We start from the raw sequence: 18,486 nt of genomic DNA, 5'->3' as shown, positions 1-18,486 counted from the left end.
TTTGTCTCAGTTGGCCGGTGAAACCGCAGGCGTTTAGCCCCTCTGCTCAGTTTCCATCGGGCTACAGTCAACAAAACAAACAGCAGCAGTGACAGGGGCCCATTTCCTGTTTCACACTTCCTGTCTAAGCAGCTGCTGTTCATGTACACCTTCTGCCCACCACAGACTCTATTATCAGATGACATCCCATAGATCTTAATGACTTTAGACTAAATGTGAAGAACCACAGCCATTTATGCAGAGTGAAATTTTCCAGAGTGTGTGTATGTATGTGTGTCATATATAGATTTGACCCTAATTAATGTCAATATATTCAAATAGTTTGATATAGTTTGGCCTTTTTTTGCTTTTTGTTAATTGTATAATAAATAAAAAGTAAACAAATAATAGAATAGAATTATAACAGAGAGGGCTAGAGTTAGAGGGTCAAATAAAGATGGAAGAGATGTGTTTTTAGTCGATTCTTGAAGATGGTTAAGGACCAGGAGGGAACAGCTAATGTAAAAGTCCATGAAAGTGATTTTGTGCCTCTTTAATTAAATATTTTTTTATTATATATATCATATTTATGTGTGTGTGTGTGTGTGTTTCTAATGTTGCTGAAAGTCTCTTTGGCTCACCAAGGCTGCATTTATTTGATTAAAAATACAGTAAATACAGTAAAATTGTGATGTTATTATAGCTTTCTATTAATAGCGGTCCTATTATCAGGTCCATAATATACTATTATCATGTTTTTGCATTACATTGTGACGTATATGTACCTTTAGAAGAAAAATGTCACAATGAAAAAAAAAAAAAAAAAAAATCAATTGTATATATATACATACACACATATATATATATATATATTCCATGGTCTGTCTGAATACTGGATTCTGTAAAGAGCAATATAAGTTTTAACTTGTCTGTAACAACCCACTGCTCTGGGTGTGTGTTCACGGTGTGTGTGTGTTCACTGCTGTGTGTGTGTGTGTGTTCACTGCTGTGTGTGTGTGTGTGTGTTCACTGCTGTGTGTGTGTGTGTGTGTTCACTGCTGTGTGTGTGTGTGTGTTCACTGCTGTGTGTGTGTGTGTGTTCACTGCTGTGTGTGTGTGTGTGTTCACTGCTGTGTGTGTGTGTGTGTGTTCACTGCTGTGTGTGTGTGTGTGTGTGTGTTCACTGCTGTGTGTGTGTGTGTGTGTTCACTGCTGTGTGTGTGTGTGTGTGTGCACTGCTGTGTGTGTGTGTGTGTGTTCACTGCTGTGTGTGTGTGTGTGTGTTCACTGCTGTGTGTGTGTGTGTGTGTGTGTTCACTGCTGTGTGTGTGTGTGTGTGTTCACTGCTGTGTGTGTGTGTGTGTGTGCACTGCTGTGTGTGTGTGTGTGTGTTCACTGCTGTGTGTGTGCACGTTGGATGGGTTAAATGCAGAGCACAAATTCGGAGTATGGGTCACCATACTTGGTCGTATGTCTCGTCACTGTCACTGCAAATGACCATGGAATAAGCGGGATAATCAATGGCTAGCCGTGCATTAAACGATTTAAAGTGCTTCATGTCGGACAGTTCTTTGCCTCCACGTCGTGCATTAAAATCCTTTAATGCACGGCTAGCCATTGATTATCCCTTACATATAAAATATCTGTTATGTGAATATCTGTTAAACTGTAATTGATTGCTGTGATCAAAGCTGAATTTCCAGCATCATTCCTCCAGTCTTCAGTGTCACTCACTCGTGGAGGGCTGGAGGGTGGAGTCGTGCTCCAGCTCGTCCTCCTCGATGCAGTCGTAGGGCCAGTGGCTCAGGGACGAGTGAGACGGGTGGAGGTGCAGGTTCAGAGAGCTCAGCAGGGAGGACGAGGACTGGCTGCTGGATGAAGACGAGCTGCTGTTGGAGATGGTGGAGTGCGGTCTCTTAAACGGCGTGGAGTGATCAAACGAGGACACCGCTATGGACGCCCGCATCCGCGACTCTGCAGAGACCAAAGACGCACAAAATCACACTCCATGTGCATCACACATGCAGAGCTGCAGCTCCACATAAACAAGAAACATATGAGTAGTAGTAGTATATATTTATTTAATGCCATTTCAGCATCTTAGGCTATTTTCATGGCAAAAACTATTTAAAAAACACAAGTATAACAAATACAATAAAAACCAGCAAACAAACAAACACAAGATTTTTTACATTAATATCTGTGTCCCTGGAGCACAATAGCAGTCATCAGTAACACAGGTATATTTGTAGCAATAACCAACAATACATTGTATGGGTCAAAATTATACATTTCTCTTTCATGCCAAAAATCATTAGGATATTAAGATCATGTTCCATGAAGATATTTAGTAAGTTTCCTACCGTAAATATATCAAAACTTCATTTTTGATTAGTAATATGCATTGCTAAGAACTTCATTTGAACAACTTTAAAGGAGATTTTCTCAATATTTAGATTTTTTTGCTCCCTCAGATTCCAGATTTTCTAATAGTTGTATCTCAGACAAATATTGTCCTATCATAACAAACCATACATCAATGGAAAGATTATTTATTCAGCTCTCAGATGAAAAATTGACCCTTATGACTGGTTTTGTGGTCCAGGGTCACATATGATAAAAAATTCTAAAACTTTTTCTCCCAAGATTATACTAAATAACTCTTTAAGTGAGTTCACTTCATAAAAGAGTTTTCTACATGCATTAAAAGCTGGACAGTATAAATATGATTAACTGTAGAAGGTTCCAGTGATGTTATTGTACATAACTAAAATAACATTTGAAGCGGATCAAAACCTTTCATCAAAGTTGTCCTGAAACCAAAAACCAAAAATAACTTTGATGAAAGCTTTTGATCCACTTCAAATGTTGACTACTGTATTAAAGAATTAACATTTACATTAATTGAAATAAAGTTCTTTGACAATATGTTAAATATTCATAACATTTTTTTTATTTTTTTATAAAGAGCTAAATATGTTGGAAATATAATATTCTTTTGTTTAGTACGTAGATAGGAACAGTGCCTTAAAAAACACTGAACTCAAGTTAAATAAATAAATAAATCGATATCTAAAAAAAATGTATACAATAAATGTGACATTCTGTAGTTTTGTCTCATATTCATCTTTTAATCATATTTGCAAATGTCTTGACTCCACAGCCAACAGAGAAATTTTGTCTTTACTGTTACAATACTTATGGAGGGCACTGTATATAATATATATATATATATATATATATATGCATGTATATTTTCTCTTACATCTTTGATCCTGTAACTCTAGCACTCTCTATTCTAATTCTATTCTTTAAAAAAAAACTTGCCCATTTTAGACTTGCACTCTATTGTTCAGTCCTCTGTTGTGTGTCATGTGTTCCCGCCTCTTGTGTCCATATTTGGTTTGTTTCCTGTCCTCGTCTAGTGTGATCATTAGTTAATTCTTGTCCAGCCGTGTACGTCTAATTGTCTATGATTATCCTGTGTATTTATAGTCCTGTCTGTTCAGTTTGATGTGATCTGGTCTACTTGTTACACCCTGGTGGTCCTGTCTGTGTCAGCCTTGCCTTGCCTTGCCTTGCCTTGCCTTGCCTTGCCTTGCCTTGCCTTGCCTTGCCTTGCCTTGCCTTGCCTTGCCTTGCCTTGCCTTGCCTTGCCTTGCCTTGCCTTGCCTTGCCTTGCCTTGCCTTGCCTTGTCCTGCCGTGATGTCTTCATTAAAGATTGTTATTTTGCGTTACATCCTCGTCTGCGTGTTCCTCGTCCCTCCCTGCTGTGTGCACCGTGACACTATTCACTTACTAACTGCTTGTTTTCTTTAAAAAAAAACTGCTTGCTCCATTCTTTTCTATTCTGTTTTCTTATTATTATATACTGTAATTAATTTTTTTTTTACTTGCTAGTGTGCTGTGTTGAGCTAACAGACTTGTTATAGCACTTGCATATCATTGCTCTTTTGTTGATTTTAAATGCCTCCATTGTCCTCATTTGTAAGTCACTTTGGATAAAAGTGTCTGTTAAATGACTAAATGCAAATATTAATGTAATACACACACACACATTTATCATATTGGATATAATAAAGTATATATATCATATTCAATATGCTAATAAGTTAAATAGGTTAAAAATCATGAGAAAAATATTGTTCTTAAAAAAGAAGACTAAGAAGACTTTTCATCTAAAAAAATGTATAATTTATATCATTATGCATTTAATATAAATGTAATAACTTAATTCTATAATACATAAAATAATTTATATATTTTTATTTATGTTTACATTGTAATGGGAATTTGTAAATTTATGACCAGTTACTTAACTATAGATTTTGCCTTAAATAAATAATGGCAAAATATGCAAATATTTCTATTAAGATTTTGATACTTTGTTGTTTCTGTATTTCACAGTCGTCTCATCGTAGGACAGTTTCCACATTAAACAACATGAACAGAGGATCTATATGTGTTCTTTGCTGTTGAACTGAATGAATATGTAACAAACGAAGAGCGTGTTCTTGTGTTTTGATGTGTGTGAAATGCACACAATGTCTGTGACTGCTCTCTGTCAGTTTACACACAGACATTCATCACTCATTTGATGCTTTATTGTCAAAAGCCTCTGATGTGTAACGTCTGTCTCACACATACGCCGTCTTCGAACTCGCTGTGCTTCACATGAGACACGTCTGCAGCGCACAACTTATACCACAAATACAGCTACAGTCCTCCATCTATACATTATTAGACTTCAAATCCAAAGTTAACGAACACACACCGCAAACGGAGCGTGTGAAGCAGGCGTGGACGCGTGACTTTGACTAACGGTCAGAATAATGTGTTCTCCTGATCAAACACACCTCTGAAGATCAAACGCTCATTCTAACAGTATTCCTTCATACAGGACCAGAAATATCAATGTGCGGATAAAGGCTGAGGTTAATACATATTTCAGACTGTGAGGATTATATAGGGTCAATAAAGAATTATTGATAAATAGATTAAAATATATTTCTTATACATATTACACAATAAAAATATTATATATAACGATATAAATAAATATTAATATTTTTTAGATTACATTTTTCTTTTGAGTTTCATATGAGTTAATCTATTTATCATACTGAATATAAATTATTTTCATTTTATTTGTATATATATATATATATATATATATATATGTGTGTGTGTGTGTGTGTGTGTGTTTGTAATTTTAGTTTTTTTCTATTTGCATTTAATTTTATTTCAGTTTTAATTTGAGATATTTTAGCATTTTAATTGAACTTTTTTATTTTATAATGATATAAATTATTGTAAGTATTCTTTTTCTGTATTACATATATTTCATAATTACTTTTATTATATATTTTTTAAATATATACAAACACACACATTCAGGGTGTATGTATATACATATATATATATATATATAATATAATAAATAACTATTGATATTTTTAATACAGTAAGTACAATATTTTTCTTAATATGTATGTTTTCATACATAATTATAACTAACTATTATTTTTATATATTATACATATCTATTTTCATTTTTAAGGAAGAACAATACTTTTCTTAAGAGTTTCCATATATTTTTGGTGGATATAAAAATCATATATCATATAAAACAGAATATAACATGATATAAATAGTTCTAAATAATTTTCTATATTATAAATAGTAATTCATTTTAAGGAAGAAACACACACACACACATACGTGTTATTTTCTTTAAAGGGGAAGTGCATCATTTCTATGACAGTACATCATGACAGACTGCCAGAGAAACTATAACAAGGCTGAAGATGAAGATGAAGATGAAGATGATGATGTTAATGTCTTGCTGATGCAGACATCTTACCTGACCCTTTCATGTAGTCGACGGCTCGATCGCTGATGGCAGATTCACTGGGTTTAATGTCCATGAACGGCTTGTTTCCAATTCCCATCGAAACCATCTCCTGCATTCGCAGCTCTGATCATCACACACACACACACACACACACATACACACACACAAACAAATCAAAAATCTGAATCAGAATCAGAATGAGCTTTAAAAACAATCAACAAAAGCTAGAGTGAATAATGCAACAGGCTTTATTAGTACAGTGTTTATTCCAAATGCTTTTCTTAGAGCAGGTTTATAAATCTACTGCAAATTATTTAAAGCTCCTAATAACAGCACAGAGACAAAAATGGCCCACAATGCATTTGTCAGTGAAACCGCAGCGCTGAAGTGACAGTTCTGGTTTTAAACTTCTGTTCATGCATCTGTCTGTGTTTTGACTGGTTAGTGAGGAATCTGTGAACTATAGACAGCAGAGTTTCCTGCAGCACTGCAGCTTAATTAAACATAATGAAATTCACAAACAAACAGAACCAGCATAGTCTGATTCACAAATAAATCTTATGAGCCATTTCTTTCTGATTGATTATTATATGTTACGTGTATTCCTGTGGCTCAGTGGTAGAGCATTCTGTTAGCAGCGCAAAAGGATGTGGGTTCAATTCCCAGGAAACACACATACATACTGATAAAAGATATATAGCCTGAATGCATTATAAGTTGCATCCAAAGCGTCTGCTAAATGTATATGAACTTCTATATTATAAGTTTTTTCATGAAGAAATATAACTATTATTATATTGACTAAAAAATGATTTAAAAAAAATCTGATTTATGGAGATGGAGTGATAAAAATATTCTAATATTTCTATTATATTAGAAATAAAATGAATATATTCTTTATATATATATATATATATATATATTGGTGTTGTCAAACGATTAATCGCATCCAAAATAAAAGTTTTTGTTTACATAATATATGAGTGTGTACTGTATTTCTTTATTATGTATATATAAATACAAGCATGTATGTATATATTTAAGAAAAATCAGAATCAGAATCAGAATGAGCTTTATTGGCCAGGTATGTTTACACATACAAGGAATTTGTTGTAGTGACAGAAGCTCCACAGTGCAACAGAAAGACAGCTACATGACAGGACACAGATAATAAAGAATAATATACAGATATCCAAATAGGCAATGTACAAAGCAGCAAAAACACAATATATAATATAGACAACTATGTATGTACAGGTCAAGTATGTGCAAATTAGAAATGAGAAAATAAAAATAAAATAAGTGAGTGTGGTGAATGGATAATGTATTAGTTGTGTGTTCCACGTTTATTATTGAGTGTTCATGAGATGGATTGCCTGAGGGAAGAAACTGTTCCTGTGTCTGGTCGTTCTGGTGCTCAGAGCTCTGTAGCGTCGACCAGACGGTAACAGTTCAAAGAGGGAGTGTGCTGGATGTGTGGGGTCCAGAGTGATTTTGCCAGCCCTTTTGCTCACTCTGGATGAGTACAGCTCTTGGAGAGTGGGGAGGGTTGTACCAATGATTCGCTCAGCAGTCCGGACTACCCTCAGTAGTCTTCTGAGGTCAGATTTGGTAGCTGAGCTGAACCAGACAGTTACTGAGGTGTAGAGGATGGATTCGATGATGGCAGAGTAGAACTGTTTCAGTAAGTCCTGTGGCAGATTGAACTTCCTCAGCTGGAGAAGAAAGTACAACCTCTGCTGGGCCTTCCTGACAATGGAGTCTATATGAATATCCCACTTCAGGTCCTGAGAGATGGTGGTGCCCAGGAATCTGAATGACTCCACTGCAGTCACAGTGCTGTTCATGATGGTGAGTGGGGGGAGAGCAGGGGGGTTTCTCCTGAAGTCAGTGGCGGTTCTACATTGAAGTACACCCTGGGCGAGACCCCTTTCGAGCACCCCCCCCCCCCCCCCCAACCAACCCCCCACCCTCAAAAAAAACAAAAACAAAGTTCTGCACAAACAGTTATATTTTATTATAACAACATAAGTGATAATCTCTCAATTGCACAAATCCTTCATTAGAAAGCCAGACTTAAGAGAATTAAGTTATTAACTATTGCAATTTAAACAGCAAACACACTTTTTAAGGTGCACAATTTCCACCTTCAACATTGCCAAAGGACAATGAACACAATTCTGCACAAAATATGAGTATAAGTTATCAGAACTTAAATATACACTATATTAATATGCCAAAAATATATACAATCAGATATATAAAAAGTAACAAAAGCAGAGAGCAACAATATTATTATCAACAAAAAATATTAAGAATATTATACAAATAAAATATAGAATAAATATTCTAAATAGCACAAATTCTTCATCGCACAAATGTGAAAAAACACTAAAGAGGGCATAGGCCCAGAACAGAAAACAAACTAAAGAACAGAAAACAAACTAAAACCTGACCTTTCTGGCCTTCCTTGATGCAAAATCATCAATGTCATCGTATGCAATCTGCAATCTATTTTTCAACCAAAATTTGAATATTAATCTAACTTTCACGGAGGAATCATTAGCTCTTTGGTTACTGCCTCAAATTCTATGCATGACACACTTTTAGTTATGACTTGTAAAACTATACTTAGGAAACTATACTTAGCATACTGTTCGTCTTTAACACTACCTACAGATTTGAAAATTCCGTTGGTTATTTACAGGGTCTAACGTTAACCCAACTGATGGAAATGATAACTGAACTTGTAACAGTTTCATTGCAAAGCACAATATTAGAAATTAGATCTCGTGATTGAGTTAAAAACAAAATTATTGTTGTATAAGCATAGCAAGCATCATAGCAAAAAGGCTAACAAAGAGTTAACCCACCACCAATTAACATTAGCCCTTCATTCATTACATGGATGCCGTAATCATACAGAGAGAGAGAATATAGTTGTATACCTTTATCTTTTGCTCGTTTCTCCTCTTCTTCTTTTCTTTTTTTTCCAAATTGGGCACCTGATGGCTTTGACCTTTTCTTCTCCATCCCTGTTTATTTGGCACTCGACAATCAACAGATTTCCCATCCCCCCAACTGTCACTCACGACCAGAAGTCAAGACTAAACCAATTAACCTTGATGACCGCATAATCGTTTTGTATTACCTATTTTTATTTGCAGGAACTATAGGCCTGTATTTATAATATTATGAATGAAATGTGCGTTATTTGGAAGAAAGTCGAGGTGTGTGACTGACTTTAGCCCATTCATTCTATTAGAGTATTGCTCTAGTGTGGATCCCCCGTCCACCCCCCTGTCCGTTCCATTTGAGAGAGATCCAGAGGTGAAATGTCGCCCGCGCCCGCGCCCGCGCCCGCGCCCCTCGCCCCACCCCCTTTTCCACTTCTCACAACACACAGCTTCTGTGCATGGTACATTTTCAGCAAGCAGGGGCGCCGGCAGCTGCAGGGAGCGTCAATTTGCCAATTCCACACACAGTGAAATGATAGATAATGAAAAACCGCTTCGCGATGCAGAGGATTTTTTTTAAACTGCTCGTGCTGCCCCAATGTGTCAAGAAAAAATGACGCCCCGGGCGGCTGCCCGGTTCGCCCGTGCCTAAAACCGCTACTGCCTGAAGTCCACGATCATCTCCACAGTTTTGAGCGTGTTAAGCTCCAGGTTGTTAAGACTGCACCAGACAGCCAGCTCCTTAACCTCCTGTCTGTAAGCAGACTCGTCACCGTCCTGGATGCAAACTTCAGGAGCTTGACAGAGGGGTCTTTAGATGTGCAGTCATTGGTGTAGAGGGAGAAGAGCAGTGGGGAGAGAACGCAGCCCTGAGGAGCTCCAGTGCTGATGGTACGAGTGCTGGATGTGAATTTACCAAGCTTTACTAACTGCTGTCTGTCTGTCAGGAAGCTGTTGATCCACTGACAGACGGAGATGGGGATGGAGAGCTGTGTCAGTTTATTCTGAAGGGTTTCCATGATGACGGTGTTAAAAGCGGAGCTGAAGTCCACAAACAGGATCCTCACATAAGTCCCTGGTCTGTCCAGATGCTGCAGGATGAAGTGCAGTCCCATGTTGACTGCATCATCCACAGACCTGTTTGCTCTGTAGGCAAACTGCAGGGGGTCCAGTAAGGGTCCAGTGATGTCCTTCAGATAAGCCAGAACCAGTCTTTCAAATGATTTCATGGCTACAGACGTTAGGGCCACAGGTCTGTAGTCATTAAGTCCAGTAATTTTGGGGTTCTTTGGGACGGGGATGATGGTGGAGCGTTTGAGGCATGAGGGGACTTCACACAGCTCCAGTGATCTGTTGAAGATCTGTGTGAAGACGAGGGCCAGCTGATCAGCACAGATTTTTAGGCAGGCCGGTGACACACCGTCTGGGCCTGGTGCTTTCCTTTTTTTTTGTTCTTTCTGAAGACCTGGCGCACATCATCTTCACTGATCTGAATTGTAGGTATGGTGGAGAGGAGGGTTGCTGGAGGTGTTAATGGTTGTGTGGAGAGGTGTTCAGGGCGGGTGTGGGGTGTTTTTTCAAACCTATAATAGAACTCGTTCAAGTCGTCTGCCAGGTGTTGATTCTCCAGAGTGCTGGGGGATGGTGACTTGTAACTGGTGATATCTTTCATACCTTTCCACACTGAAGCAGGATCACTGGAAGAGAATTTGTTCCTTAGCTTGCCAGAATAATTCCTCTTTGCCGCTCTGATCTCCTTTTCCAGTGTGTATTTGGCCTGTTTGTACAAGACTTTAACCCTTTTCTGTAAGCATCTTTGGCCAGATGGAGCTGTCTGAGTTTGGCAGTGAACCATGGTTTGTCATTGTTGTAGATTAGATGAGTCCTGTTAGGAATGCACATATCCTCACAGAAACTGATATAAGATGTTACAGTCTCTGTGAGCTCGTCCAGATCGGTGGCAGCGGCTTCAAAAACAGTCCAATCAGTGACAGAGAAACAGGCTTGTAGATCCCGCTCTGTTGCGTTAGTCCATCTTTTAGCAGATCTTAATACAGGCTTTGCAGATTTAAGTTTCTGCCTGTAGGTCGGAATAAGATGAACCAAACAGTGATCAGAGAGTCCTAAAGCTGCTCGTGGAACAGAGTGATATGCGTCCTTTATTGTTGTGTAACAGAGATCCAATATATTACTGTCTCTGGTGGGACATGTGATGTGCTGTCTGTATGTTGGCAGTTCACAGGAGAGATTTGCTTTATTAAAGTCCCCGAAAATGATTAAAACAGAGTCTGGGTGTTGTTGCTCACTCTCTGTGATCATATCAGCGAGTTTCTGTAAAGCTGTGCTCACGTGCGCTTGCGGAGGAATGTAGACACTCACGAGAATGAACGAGCAGAACTTCCGCGGCGATATTCGTATTACAGAAGCAAATCTTAACTTGATTTGGGATTCTTATCCTATCTTACAAAATCATATCTTATCTCTAGTTAGGAAATCTTAAATTGCATCAAGTTGGACAATCCACTCTCAGGTCTGTTACCAAGCAACCAACACTGCCCGAGCTGCTGATGAGGGAAACAAAAGCTACTTCACTCTGAAAATCACCGTTTGCAAAAATAACTTAAGGCATTAGTCATTTTCATTTTCATCTTCATTTTCAATTATTAATAAATGTAATACCATTGTTGGACAGTGCAACTGTTTGCGATTTTTCCGTTAGCTTTCAAATAATTTTGAAGTTAGGACAGCTGTGGGGTTGCCCTAAAGTTAAGACAGTTTTAAGGATTTTTTGTTAAGTTAGGAGATTTCTGTAATACCCCTTTCCTATCTGTAGTTAAGATAAGATAACACACTTAGGAAATGCTGTTCTGTAATAGCTTTTGCCCTAAATGTGGTCTTAACTGAAATTACCATGTTTACCAAACAGATAAAATTAGATTTTGAAGTTAGTATCTCTCTGTAATACGCCCTGGAGCACAAAAGGGTCAATTATTTTTTAACTGAGATTTATACATCTTCTGAAATGAATAAATAATCCATTGATGTATGGTTTGTTATGATCGGACAATATTTGTCTGAGATACAACTATTTGAAAATCTGGAATCTGAGGGAGCAAAAAAATCTAAATATTGAGAAAATCACCTTTAAAGTTGTTCAAATGAAGTTCTTAGCAATGCATATTACTAATCAGAAATGAAGTTTTTATATATTTACGGTAAGAAATTTACAAAATATCTTCATGGAACATGATCTTTACTTAATATCCTAATGATTTTTGGCATAAAAGAGAGATGTATAATTTTGATCCATACAATGTATTGTTGGCTATTGCTACAAATATACCTGTGCTGCTCATGACTGCTTTTGTGCTGCAGGGTCACATATAAACAAATTTGTATTTATTTATTGGCTGCTGCTGTCTGACCTCTGTTTCGTAAGGCTTGTCTCCACAGGATCTTGCCGATGACGGAGGTCCAGACGTTCTTCACATCTCCAGAAGCGGCCTGCAGGATGAAGGTGTCCTGTGATTTCCTCCGGCGAAACCAGATCTCGAAGCGCAGGCCGCTGTCTCCCACGTTCTCCGTCATCCCGATCTCAGCCGTCTGAGAGGAGAGCAAACACTCCATTCACAAAACTCACAGCAGAAACTCTGCGTCTGACGCCAGACTCGTATTCTGTACCTTGAAGGACTGTTTGTAGATGTAGATGTCGTATCCTCCTTCAATCTTCTTGGTCTTGCTGAAGAGGATGAGATCCTCGAAAAGGAAAACGTGGCGCAGGTATTTTTTGCGTCCGCACCAAACGATGAACTCGTCCTGACAGCGAAGCTGACCCTGCTCCTTCAGATTGACCTGAGAAAAACACAACACAACACAGTATATATGTCTCCATCAAATCATGTCAACACAGAATCAAACTGCTAATATAAGCTAATTCAAATTCTCTGTCTAATGTTTCTGAAATACAGTAAAAATTATTGTATTACAGTAGGAGTCTGTAATAAACAGTGAAAGAGATTTAATTAAATTAATAATTTATTTTAATTATTAAATAACTATTTATTTTAGTCACTTTAATAAAATGTATTCATATAAATAAATAAATATATTTCTAATTATGTAAAATTTGTTTTATTTATTAAATTGCTATTTATTTTATTTAAATAAAATAAATAAATAATTATTTATCTGAATAACATTTATTTAAAAAACAAACATTTCAAAATAATATTTTTTAAATAAAATTATTTATAGTATTTAATTATTAAATAATGATTTATTTTATTTACATTAAATATGATTTAATCAAATAAACAAACAAACAATTATTTATTAGAATCAAACTTTGTCAAATAAAAATAATTATAATAAATTTATATTTTAAAATTATTATTTTACTTACATTGTTATTTATACAAATAAATAAATAAAAACACAATATTATGTTTTATTCAAATATTTGTTTTAGCTATTCAATAATTATTTATTTTTATAAAATTTTATATTTTTATTAAATTACATTTAATTTATTTGAATAAATGTATTATTTATTTAAGTATTAAATAATGAATTATTATTTACTTTAATATGTAAACAACTGTTTATTTGACTAAACTGTATGCATATTAACAATTATATAATTTTTTTTTAATAAAACAATATATTTTATTTAATTATTAAATAATAATTTATTTTATTTACTCTAAATGTTATTTCCTTCAAATAAATAAATAAAATTGTTTGTTTGAATAACATGTTTTCAAATACATTAATATTTATATTATTATACAATTTCAATTTATATTTTATATTTGTTTACAATTATGACTGTCTAGCTGGTTAGCCACAACTTTCTTTTGTGATGACTGAAACTCAATCAGATAAAGTCAGGGGTCATATATTTATTGTGGTATTACTCATATTATAAAAACCTAAAATTTTACTGGATTAAACCAGAAACCATGTGATGTCCATTCCAATGGACGCATGGTCTGAAGGGTCAAATAATAATAATATATTTGATCTAAATCAAGCTTACATCGCAGCCGCGGATGGCGTCCATGGCCAGCAGGTCGTTCCCGTGGCGCAGCTGGAACTTGACCATCTCCTCCGCTGTTCTGAGGTCAGCGAGCTCCTGCTCCTGAGACTGACCGCACTCCTTGATCAGATCCTTCAGGAGGAGAGCGTATTTACTCATCCTCTGGATGGGCTTCAGCAGGTACGACGCCAGGTCCATCTTATCGCCCAGCTCCAGCTGTTTGTTCTGCAGAGCACAGGAACCGCTCTGAAACGTGCGTCAGCTCGAGCGAAGAACGTCACGGAGGAGAAACACCAGCGCTTACCTTAAAAAAACTGTTTCCGTGGCTCGTGAGCAGAGTGTCTGAGCGCGGCTTGTTTTTGCTGTACAGGGCGTACATCCCGAACTGCTCCTCCTATCCGTGGAAAACACACTTTTATATCTTACAATATATCTTTAACAGCATTTATCGAGAGCAACCATGACCACTTCTGCCATTGCACACTGAACACATTATCATTTAAAAGTTTGACGTTTTATTTTTTGGTATTTATTTAAATAAATTAAAAATTATTAAAATAATACACTTGAATTAAATGCATACAACTAAATATTATTTTTGAATAATAATGATTTATTTTGCTTAATTAAATTATTTATTTTATTTTATTAATAATTCATTATTTTATTTACATGTTCTTTATTCAAATAAATAATTAATTCTATTTTAAATATTTACCTTTATTATTCAATAATTACTTATTTACATTAAAATAAAATAAACATATTTATTTGAATTAAATGTATTCAAAAGTAACTGAATAAATGTACTTTATAATTAGTAATACTAAATGGTGTAATAATATTTACATAATTAAATAATTAAATCATTCATTTTAATTATTCATTCATTTTATTTACATTAAATTCAAATAATTGTTATTATGATGAGCGTTTGATTTGACTTAATTATTCAAATAAATAATACTTTATTTTTAAATATTTAATTTAATTAAATTATTCAATAACGACTTTTTATTTACATTAAATTATATTTATTCAAATAAAAAAAAAAAATACAATTATTTATTTGAATTGTATTCACACAAATGAATAAATCTACTTTATAAATAGTATAATAATAGTAAATAGTGTAATATAATAACATTTAAATATTTATTTATTTTATTTAATTATTAATTAAGACATTTACAGTATTATTTTATAAAAGATTTCCATCTTAAATAATTGCTTTTCGTTCTTTGGTCAAACTTTCTATTCATCAAAGAATCCACCATTTCCACAAAAATATTTCAACATTGATAATAATCAGAAATGTTTCTTGAGTAAATCAGTATATTAGAATGATTTCTGAAGATCATGTGACTCTGAAGACTGGAGTAATGATGCTGAAAATACAGCTGCACATCACAGAAATAAATTACATTTTTACAGATATTCACAATGAAGACAGCTATTTTAAATTGTAATAATATTTCAAATTTTTTCAGTATTTTTGATCAAATAAGTGCGGCTTTGGTGAGCAGAACAGACTTCATGAAACATCACATGGACTCACGTGTTTGAGGAAGCAGCTGCTGATGGACAGCGGTGAATGAGCGCAGCTCTCCAGATCCGTCAGGAAATACTGGCTGTGAAAGTCGCACAGTTTCTCCAGATTCCCGAAAATGATGCTGCGCTTCCCTCGGAGGTCCTGAGGAAGGTCCAGTCGCTCCATCTCAGGGAAGTAGTGCTGGATGATGTAGCGGAGCGATCTGACATACTCTCTCTCGGTGGAGATCATCTCATCCATGATGTGCTGGATTTTACTGAAACGCAGCGTCAATAAAGCAGTTCAGTCATGCACTCTTAAAAATAAAGGTGCTTAAAAGGTTCTTTACAGTGATCACATTTTAGTTCCACAAAGAACATTCAGTCATAGATTCTTTAAAGAACCATCTCTTTCTTACCTTTTTATAATCTGAAGAACCTTCTTTAGCCACAAAGAAGCTTTTGTGAAACAGAAAGGTTCTTCAGATGTTAAAGGTTCTTTATGGAACCATTTAGACAAAAAGGTTCTTCTATGGCATCCTGAAGCACCTTTATTTTGAAGAGTGTACGTTTCTCGCCGAGTTTGCTAATGAGACTTTTATTTTGTTAAATCGGCTTTAAAATGTGGATTTATAGTCGACTAAAAATACTACTAAAATAATTCTAATTTAAATTAGTTTATTTTTGTAATTACTAGGGGTGTAACGGTACACAAACATGACGGTTTGGTACATACCTCGGTTTTAGCGTCACGGTTCGGTATGATTTCAGGACAACAGGAGGAAAAAAAACAAAACATTTTATTTATTTAAACACTGGTTTACTGAAGAAATTGCTCTTTTGTTCAATAAATTAAATTACAATCCAAGTTTTCTCAGGGAAAAAAATCCACCTCAGCTCTAAACTAAAAGGAGCCCTTTTACATTATTATAAGGTTACAATTAACAACAGAGCCCAAAATTCAATTACTATTTATTTTTAACTATAATAATCAACACTCAAATTGTATGCAAACATGTAAATTGCACATAATGCAGTTTTTAAATTAAATTCTAAATTAAACGATTTCTATTTGTTGTTGAAATAATTATTTACACAGTGGCTGTCATAACTTGTTTCATAAAAGATTTATTTAAACATGCATTAATTAAGACATTACTAACAGGTAAAGTCAAATATAATGAAGTATATAGTCTAATATTTCTTCTCAAGGCATAAAATAACGAGCTGTGGACACTGATGACTTGCCAGTCAAATACAAACCTGTAATAATTAAATATGTTAAATAAGACAAATATCATTTCTGTATTCAATCCCATGTTATTAACCAAAGTCTTTGTCCAATTCAACCATACAGACTCATCTGTGTTTCATTTTAGCTATTGCTGAATAATGTTGAACTTTCTTCTCCTGCGTCATATTCTTCATGCAGTTAGTTTGAGCTGCGCCCTCTACTGTACATACATTAATTTACATTTCCTTCAGCCTGAGGCGTATTCATTTCACTTGTTGTGAAAGGGCTTTTATATTTGCAAAAGAAGAACTTTTTTATATTAAAAACAAACAAGCAAGCCCTGCCCAGATTTAAACAGTAACTCAAACGCATTACTTTCCATAAAAAGTAACTAAGTACCGTAATTAGTTACTTTTTTAGGGAGTAACGCAATATTGTAATGCATAACTTTTAAAAGTAACTGTCCCCAATACTGAAGAAATTTTCTGTACAAATATGTGTAGCGTTACACCACTAATAATAATAAAAGTATTTGGGTCTGAAAGCAGGATGTTCACTCACCCGCTGTGTCTCTTGGCGTCTGCGTGGCTGAGTCTGCAATGAGGAGACGGGGACGACATGCTGCGGCTGCGACCCAGCGCCGGGCTCTGGGCGCTATTGCAGACCTCCAGGCCTCGGATGCAGACGCCGCTGTAGCTGTGAGGAGCTCTGTCCCGCGCCGGCAGCTCTGAGCTCAGCGTCTTCTTCATGATCTTCTTGAGCGGCTGCTTGCGGAGGCGCATCGCCGGTGAATGCAGCGGCTCCGAGTGACACGAAGCGGACGAGTCGACGGTGCAGTCGCTGTCGGTGTCCTCAAACGCAGACGGGGGAAACGGGAACTGGCTTCTGGAGAACGGACCTGCTGAGTGTCGCTTCTCATCTTCATCCTCAAAACACGGCGGTGAAGAAGAGCTCAGAGCAGGAGCCTCAGAGGGGTCCGGTCCGTTCTGAGTCTCCGCAGGATTCGATACAGTCTCTGTCAGAAACAATCAGAGTCATTACCAAGCATTTCTACACATGCAAGAAATTTGTCTTGATGACTAAAGCTTCCACTGCAGAAAAAAATACAGACACAGAGGAAAAGGCAAGAAATATAGCACAATTATAAAATCATTAATAAAACAGCAATTAAAAATAAAAATAAAAAATTATAGTAATAATAACAATAATAATCAATGAAGAAATATAAATAAAAAAAAATGAATTTAATAAATAATAATAATAATAATAAATTAAGAGCTATAGTACATATGTAATAATACTATACAATAAAATAAAAATGTGTATTTAATAATAAATATAATAACAACAATAATTCATGAAGATATATTAGTAATATATAATAATGCAATACTGTAAAAAATTGAATATTTATTTAATAATAATCAATGAATATATATTAGCTCTAATAATAGAACTATACTGTAAAATAAAAATAATATTACTACTATATAACACTATTATACTGTAATAATAATCATAAATTAAGAATCATGACTAATATACTGTAAAATGAGATTTAATACTACTAATATAATAATCATCATCATCAATGAATATACTAATATGTAGTATTTAATGATAATAATAATATATATGAAATACATTACTAATATATATATTGTAAAATAAAAATGGGATATTTAATATTAATAGCAATAACAACAAAACGTCTCGGTTACGTACGTAACCCTCGTTCCCTGATGGAGGGAACGGAGACGTTATGTCGTGACGACATAGGGGATTTACTTGGAAGCCCCAATCATCTCTGACTTAAGAGAAAACGCCAATGAAATTGGCTAGTGGATTTTGCATACCTGAGCCACTCCCCGTGCATACGGGTATAAAAGGGCG

The 18,486-nt window shown here is 35.3% G+C and overlaps 2 protein-coding genes across 2 annotated transcripts in view; both read right to left on the bottom strand.

The window, feature by feature from the left end:
• The window catches only part of ifnlr1 (interferon lambda receptor 1), a 676,379-nt gene that overhangs the window by 244,838 nt on the left and 413,055 nt on the right, over nucleotides 1-18,486 (bottom strand). The window lies entirely within an intron of this gene.
• LOC306877529 (pleckstrin homology domain-containing family G member 4B-like) overlaps nucleotides 1-18,486 on the bottom strand; it is a 64,952-nt gene that overhangs the window by 4,331 nt on the left and 42,135 nt on the right. Inside the window, exons 15-22 of the mRNA XM_079429336.1 lie at nucleotides 17,155-17,608; nucleotides 15,388-15,637; nucleotides 14,134-14,223; nucleotides 13,830-14,054; nucleotides 12,473-12,643; nucleotides 12,217-12,394; nucleotides 5,844-5,957; nucleotides 1,714-1,953 (exon numbers count right to left, since the gene is read on the bottom strand). Of these exons, the coding sequence (XP_079285462.1) occupies nucleotides 1,714-1,953; nucleotides 5,844-5,957; nucleotides 12,217-12,394; nucleotides 12,473-12,643; nucleotides 13,830-14,054; nucleotides 14,134-14,223; nucleotides 15,388-15,637; nucleotides 17,155-17,608 (1,722 nt within the window). The remainder of the gene's footprint in view (nucleotides 1-1,713; nucleotides 1,954-5,843; nucleotides 5,958-12,216; nucleotides 12,395-12,472; nucleotides 12,644-13,829; nucleotides 14,055-14,133; nucleotides 14,224-15,387; nucleotides 15,638-17,154; nucleotides 17,609-18,486) is intronic.

This window comes from Barbus barbus, assembly GCF_936440315.1.
Source record: "Barbus barbus genome assembly, chromosome: 12".
Lineage (NCBI taxonomy): Eukaryota > Metazoa > Chordata > Actinopteri > Cypriniformes > Cyprinidae > Barbus > Barbus barbus.
Note: the sequence above shows the minus strand (reverse complement) of the source record. Positions and strands in the feature narration are given on the sequence as shown.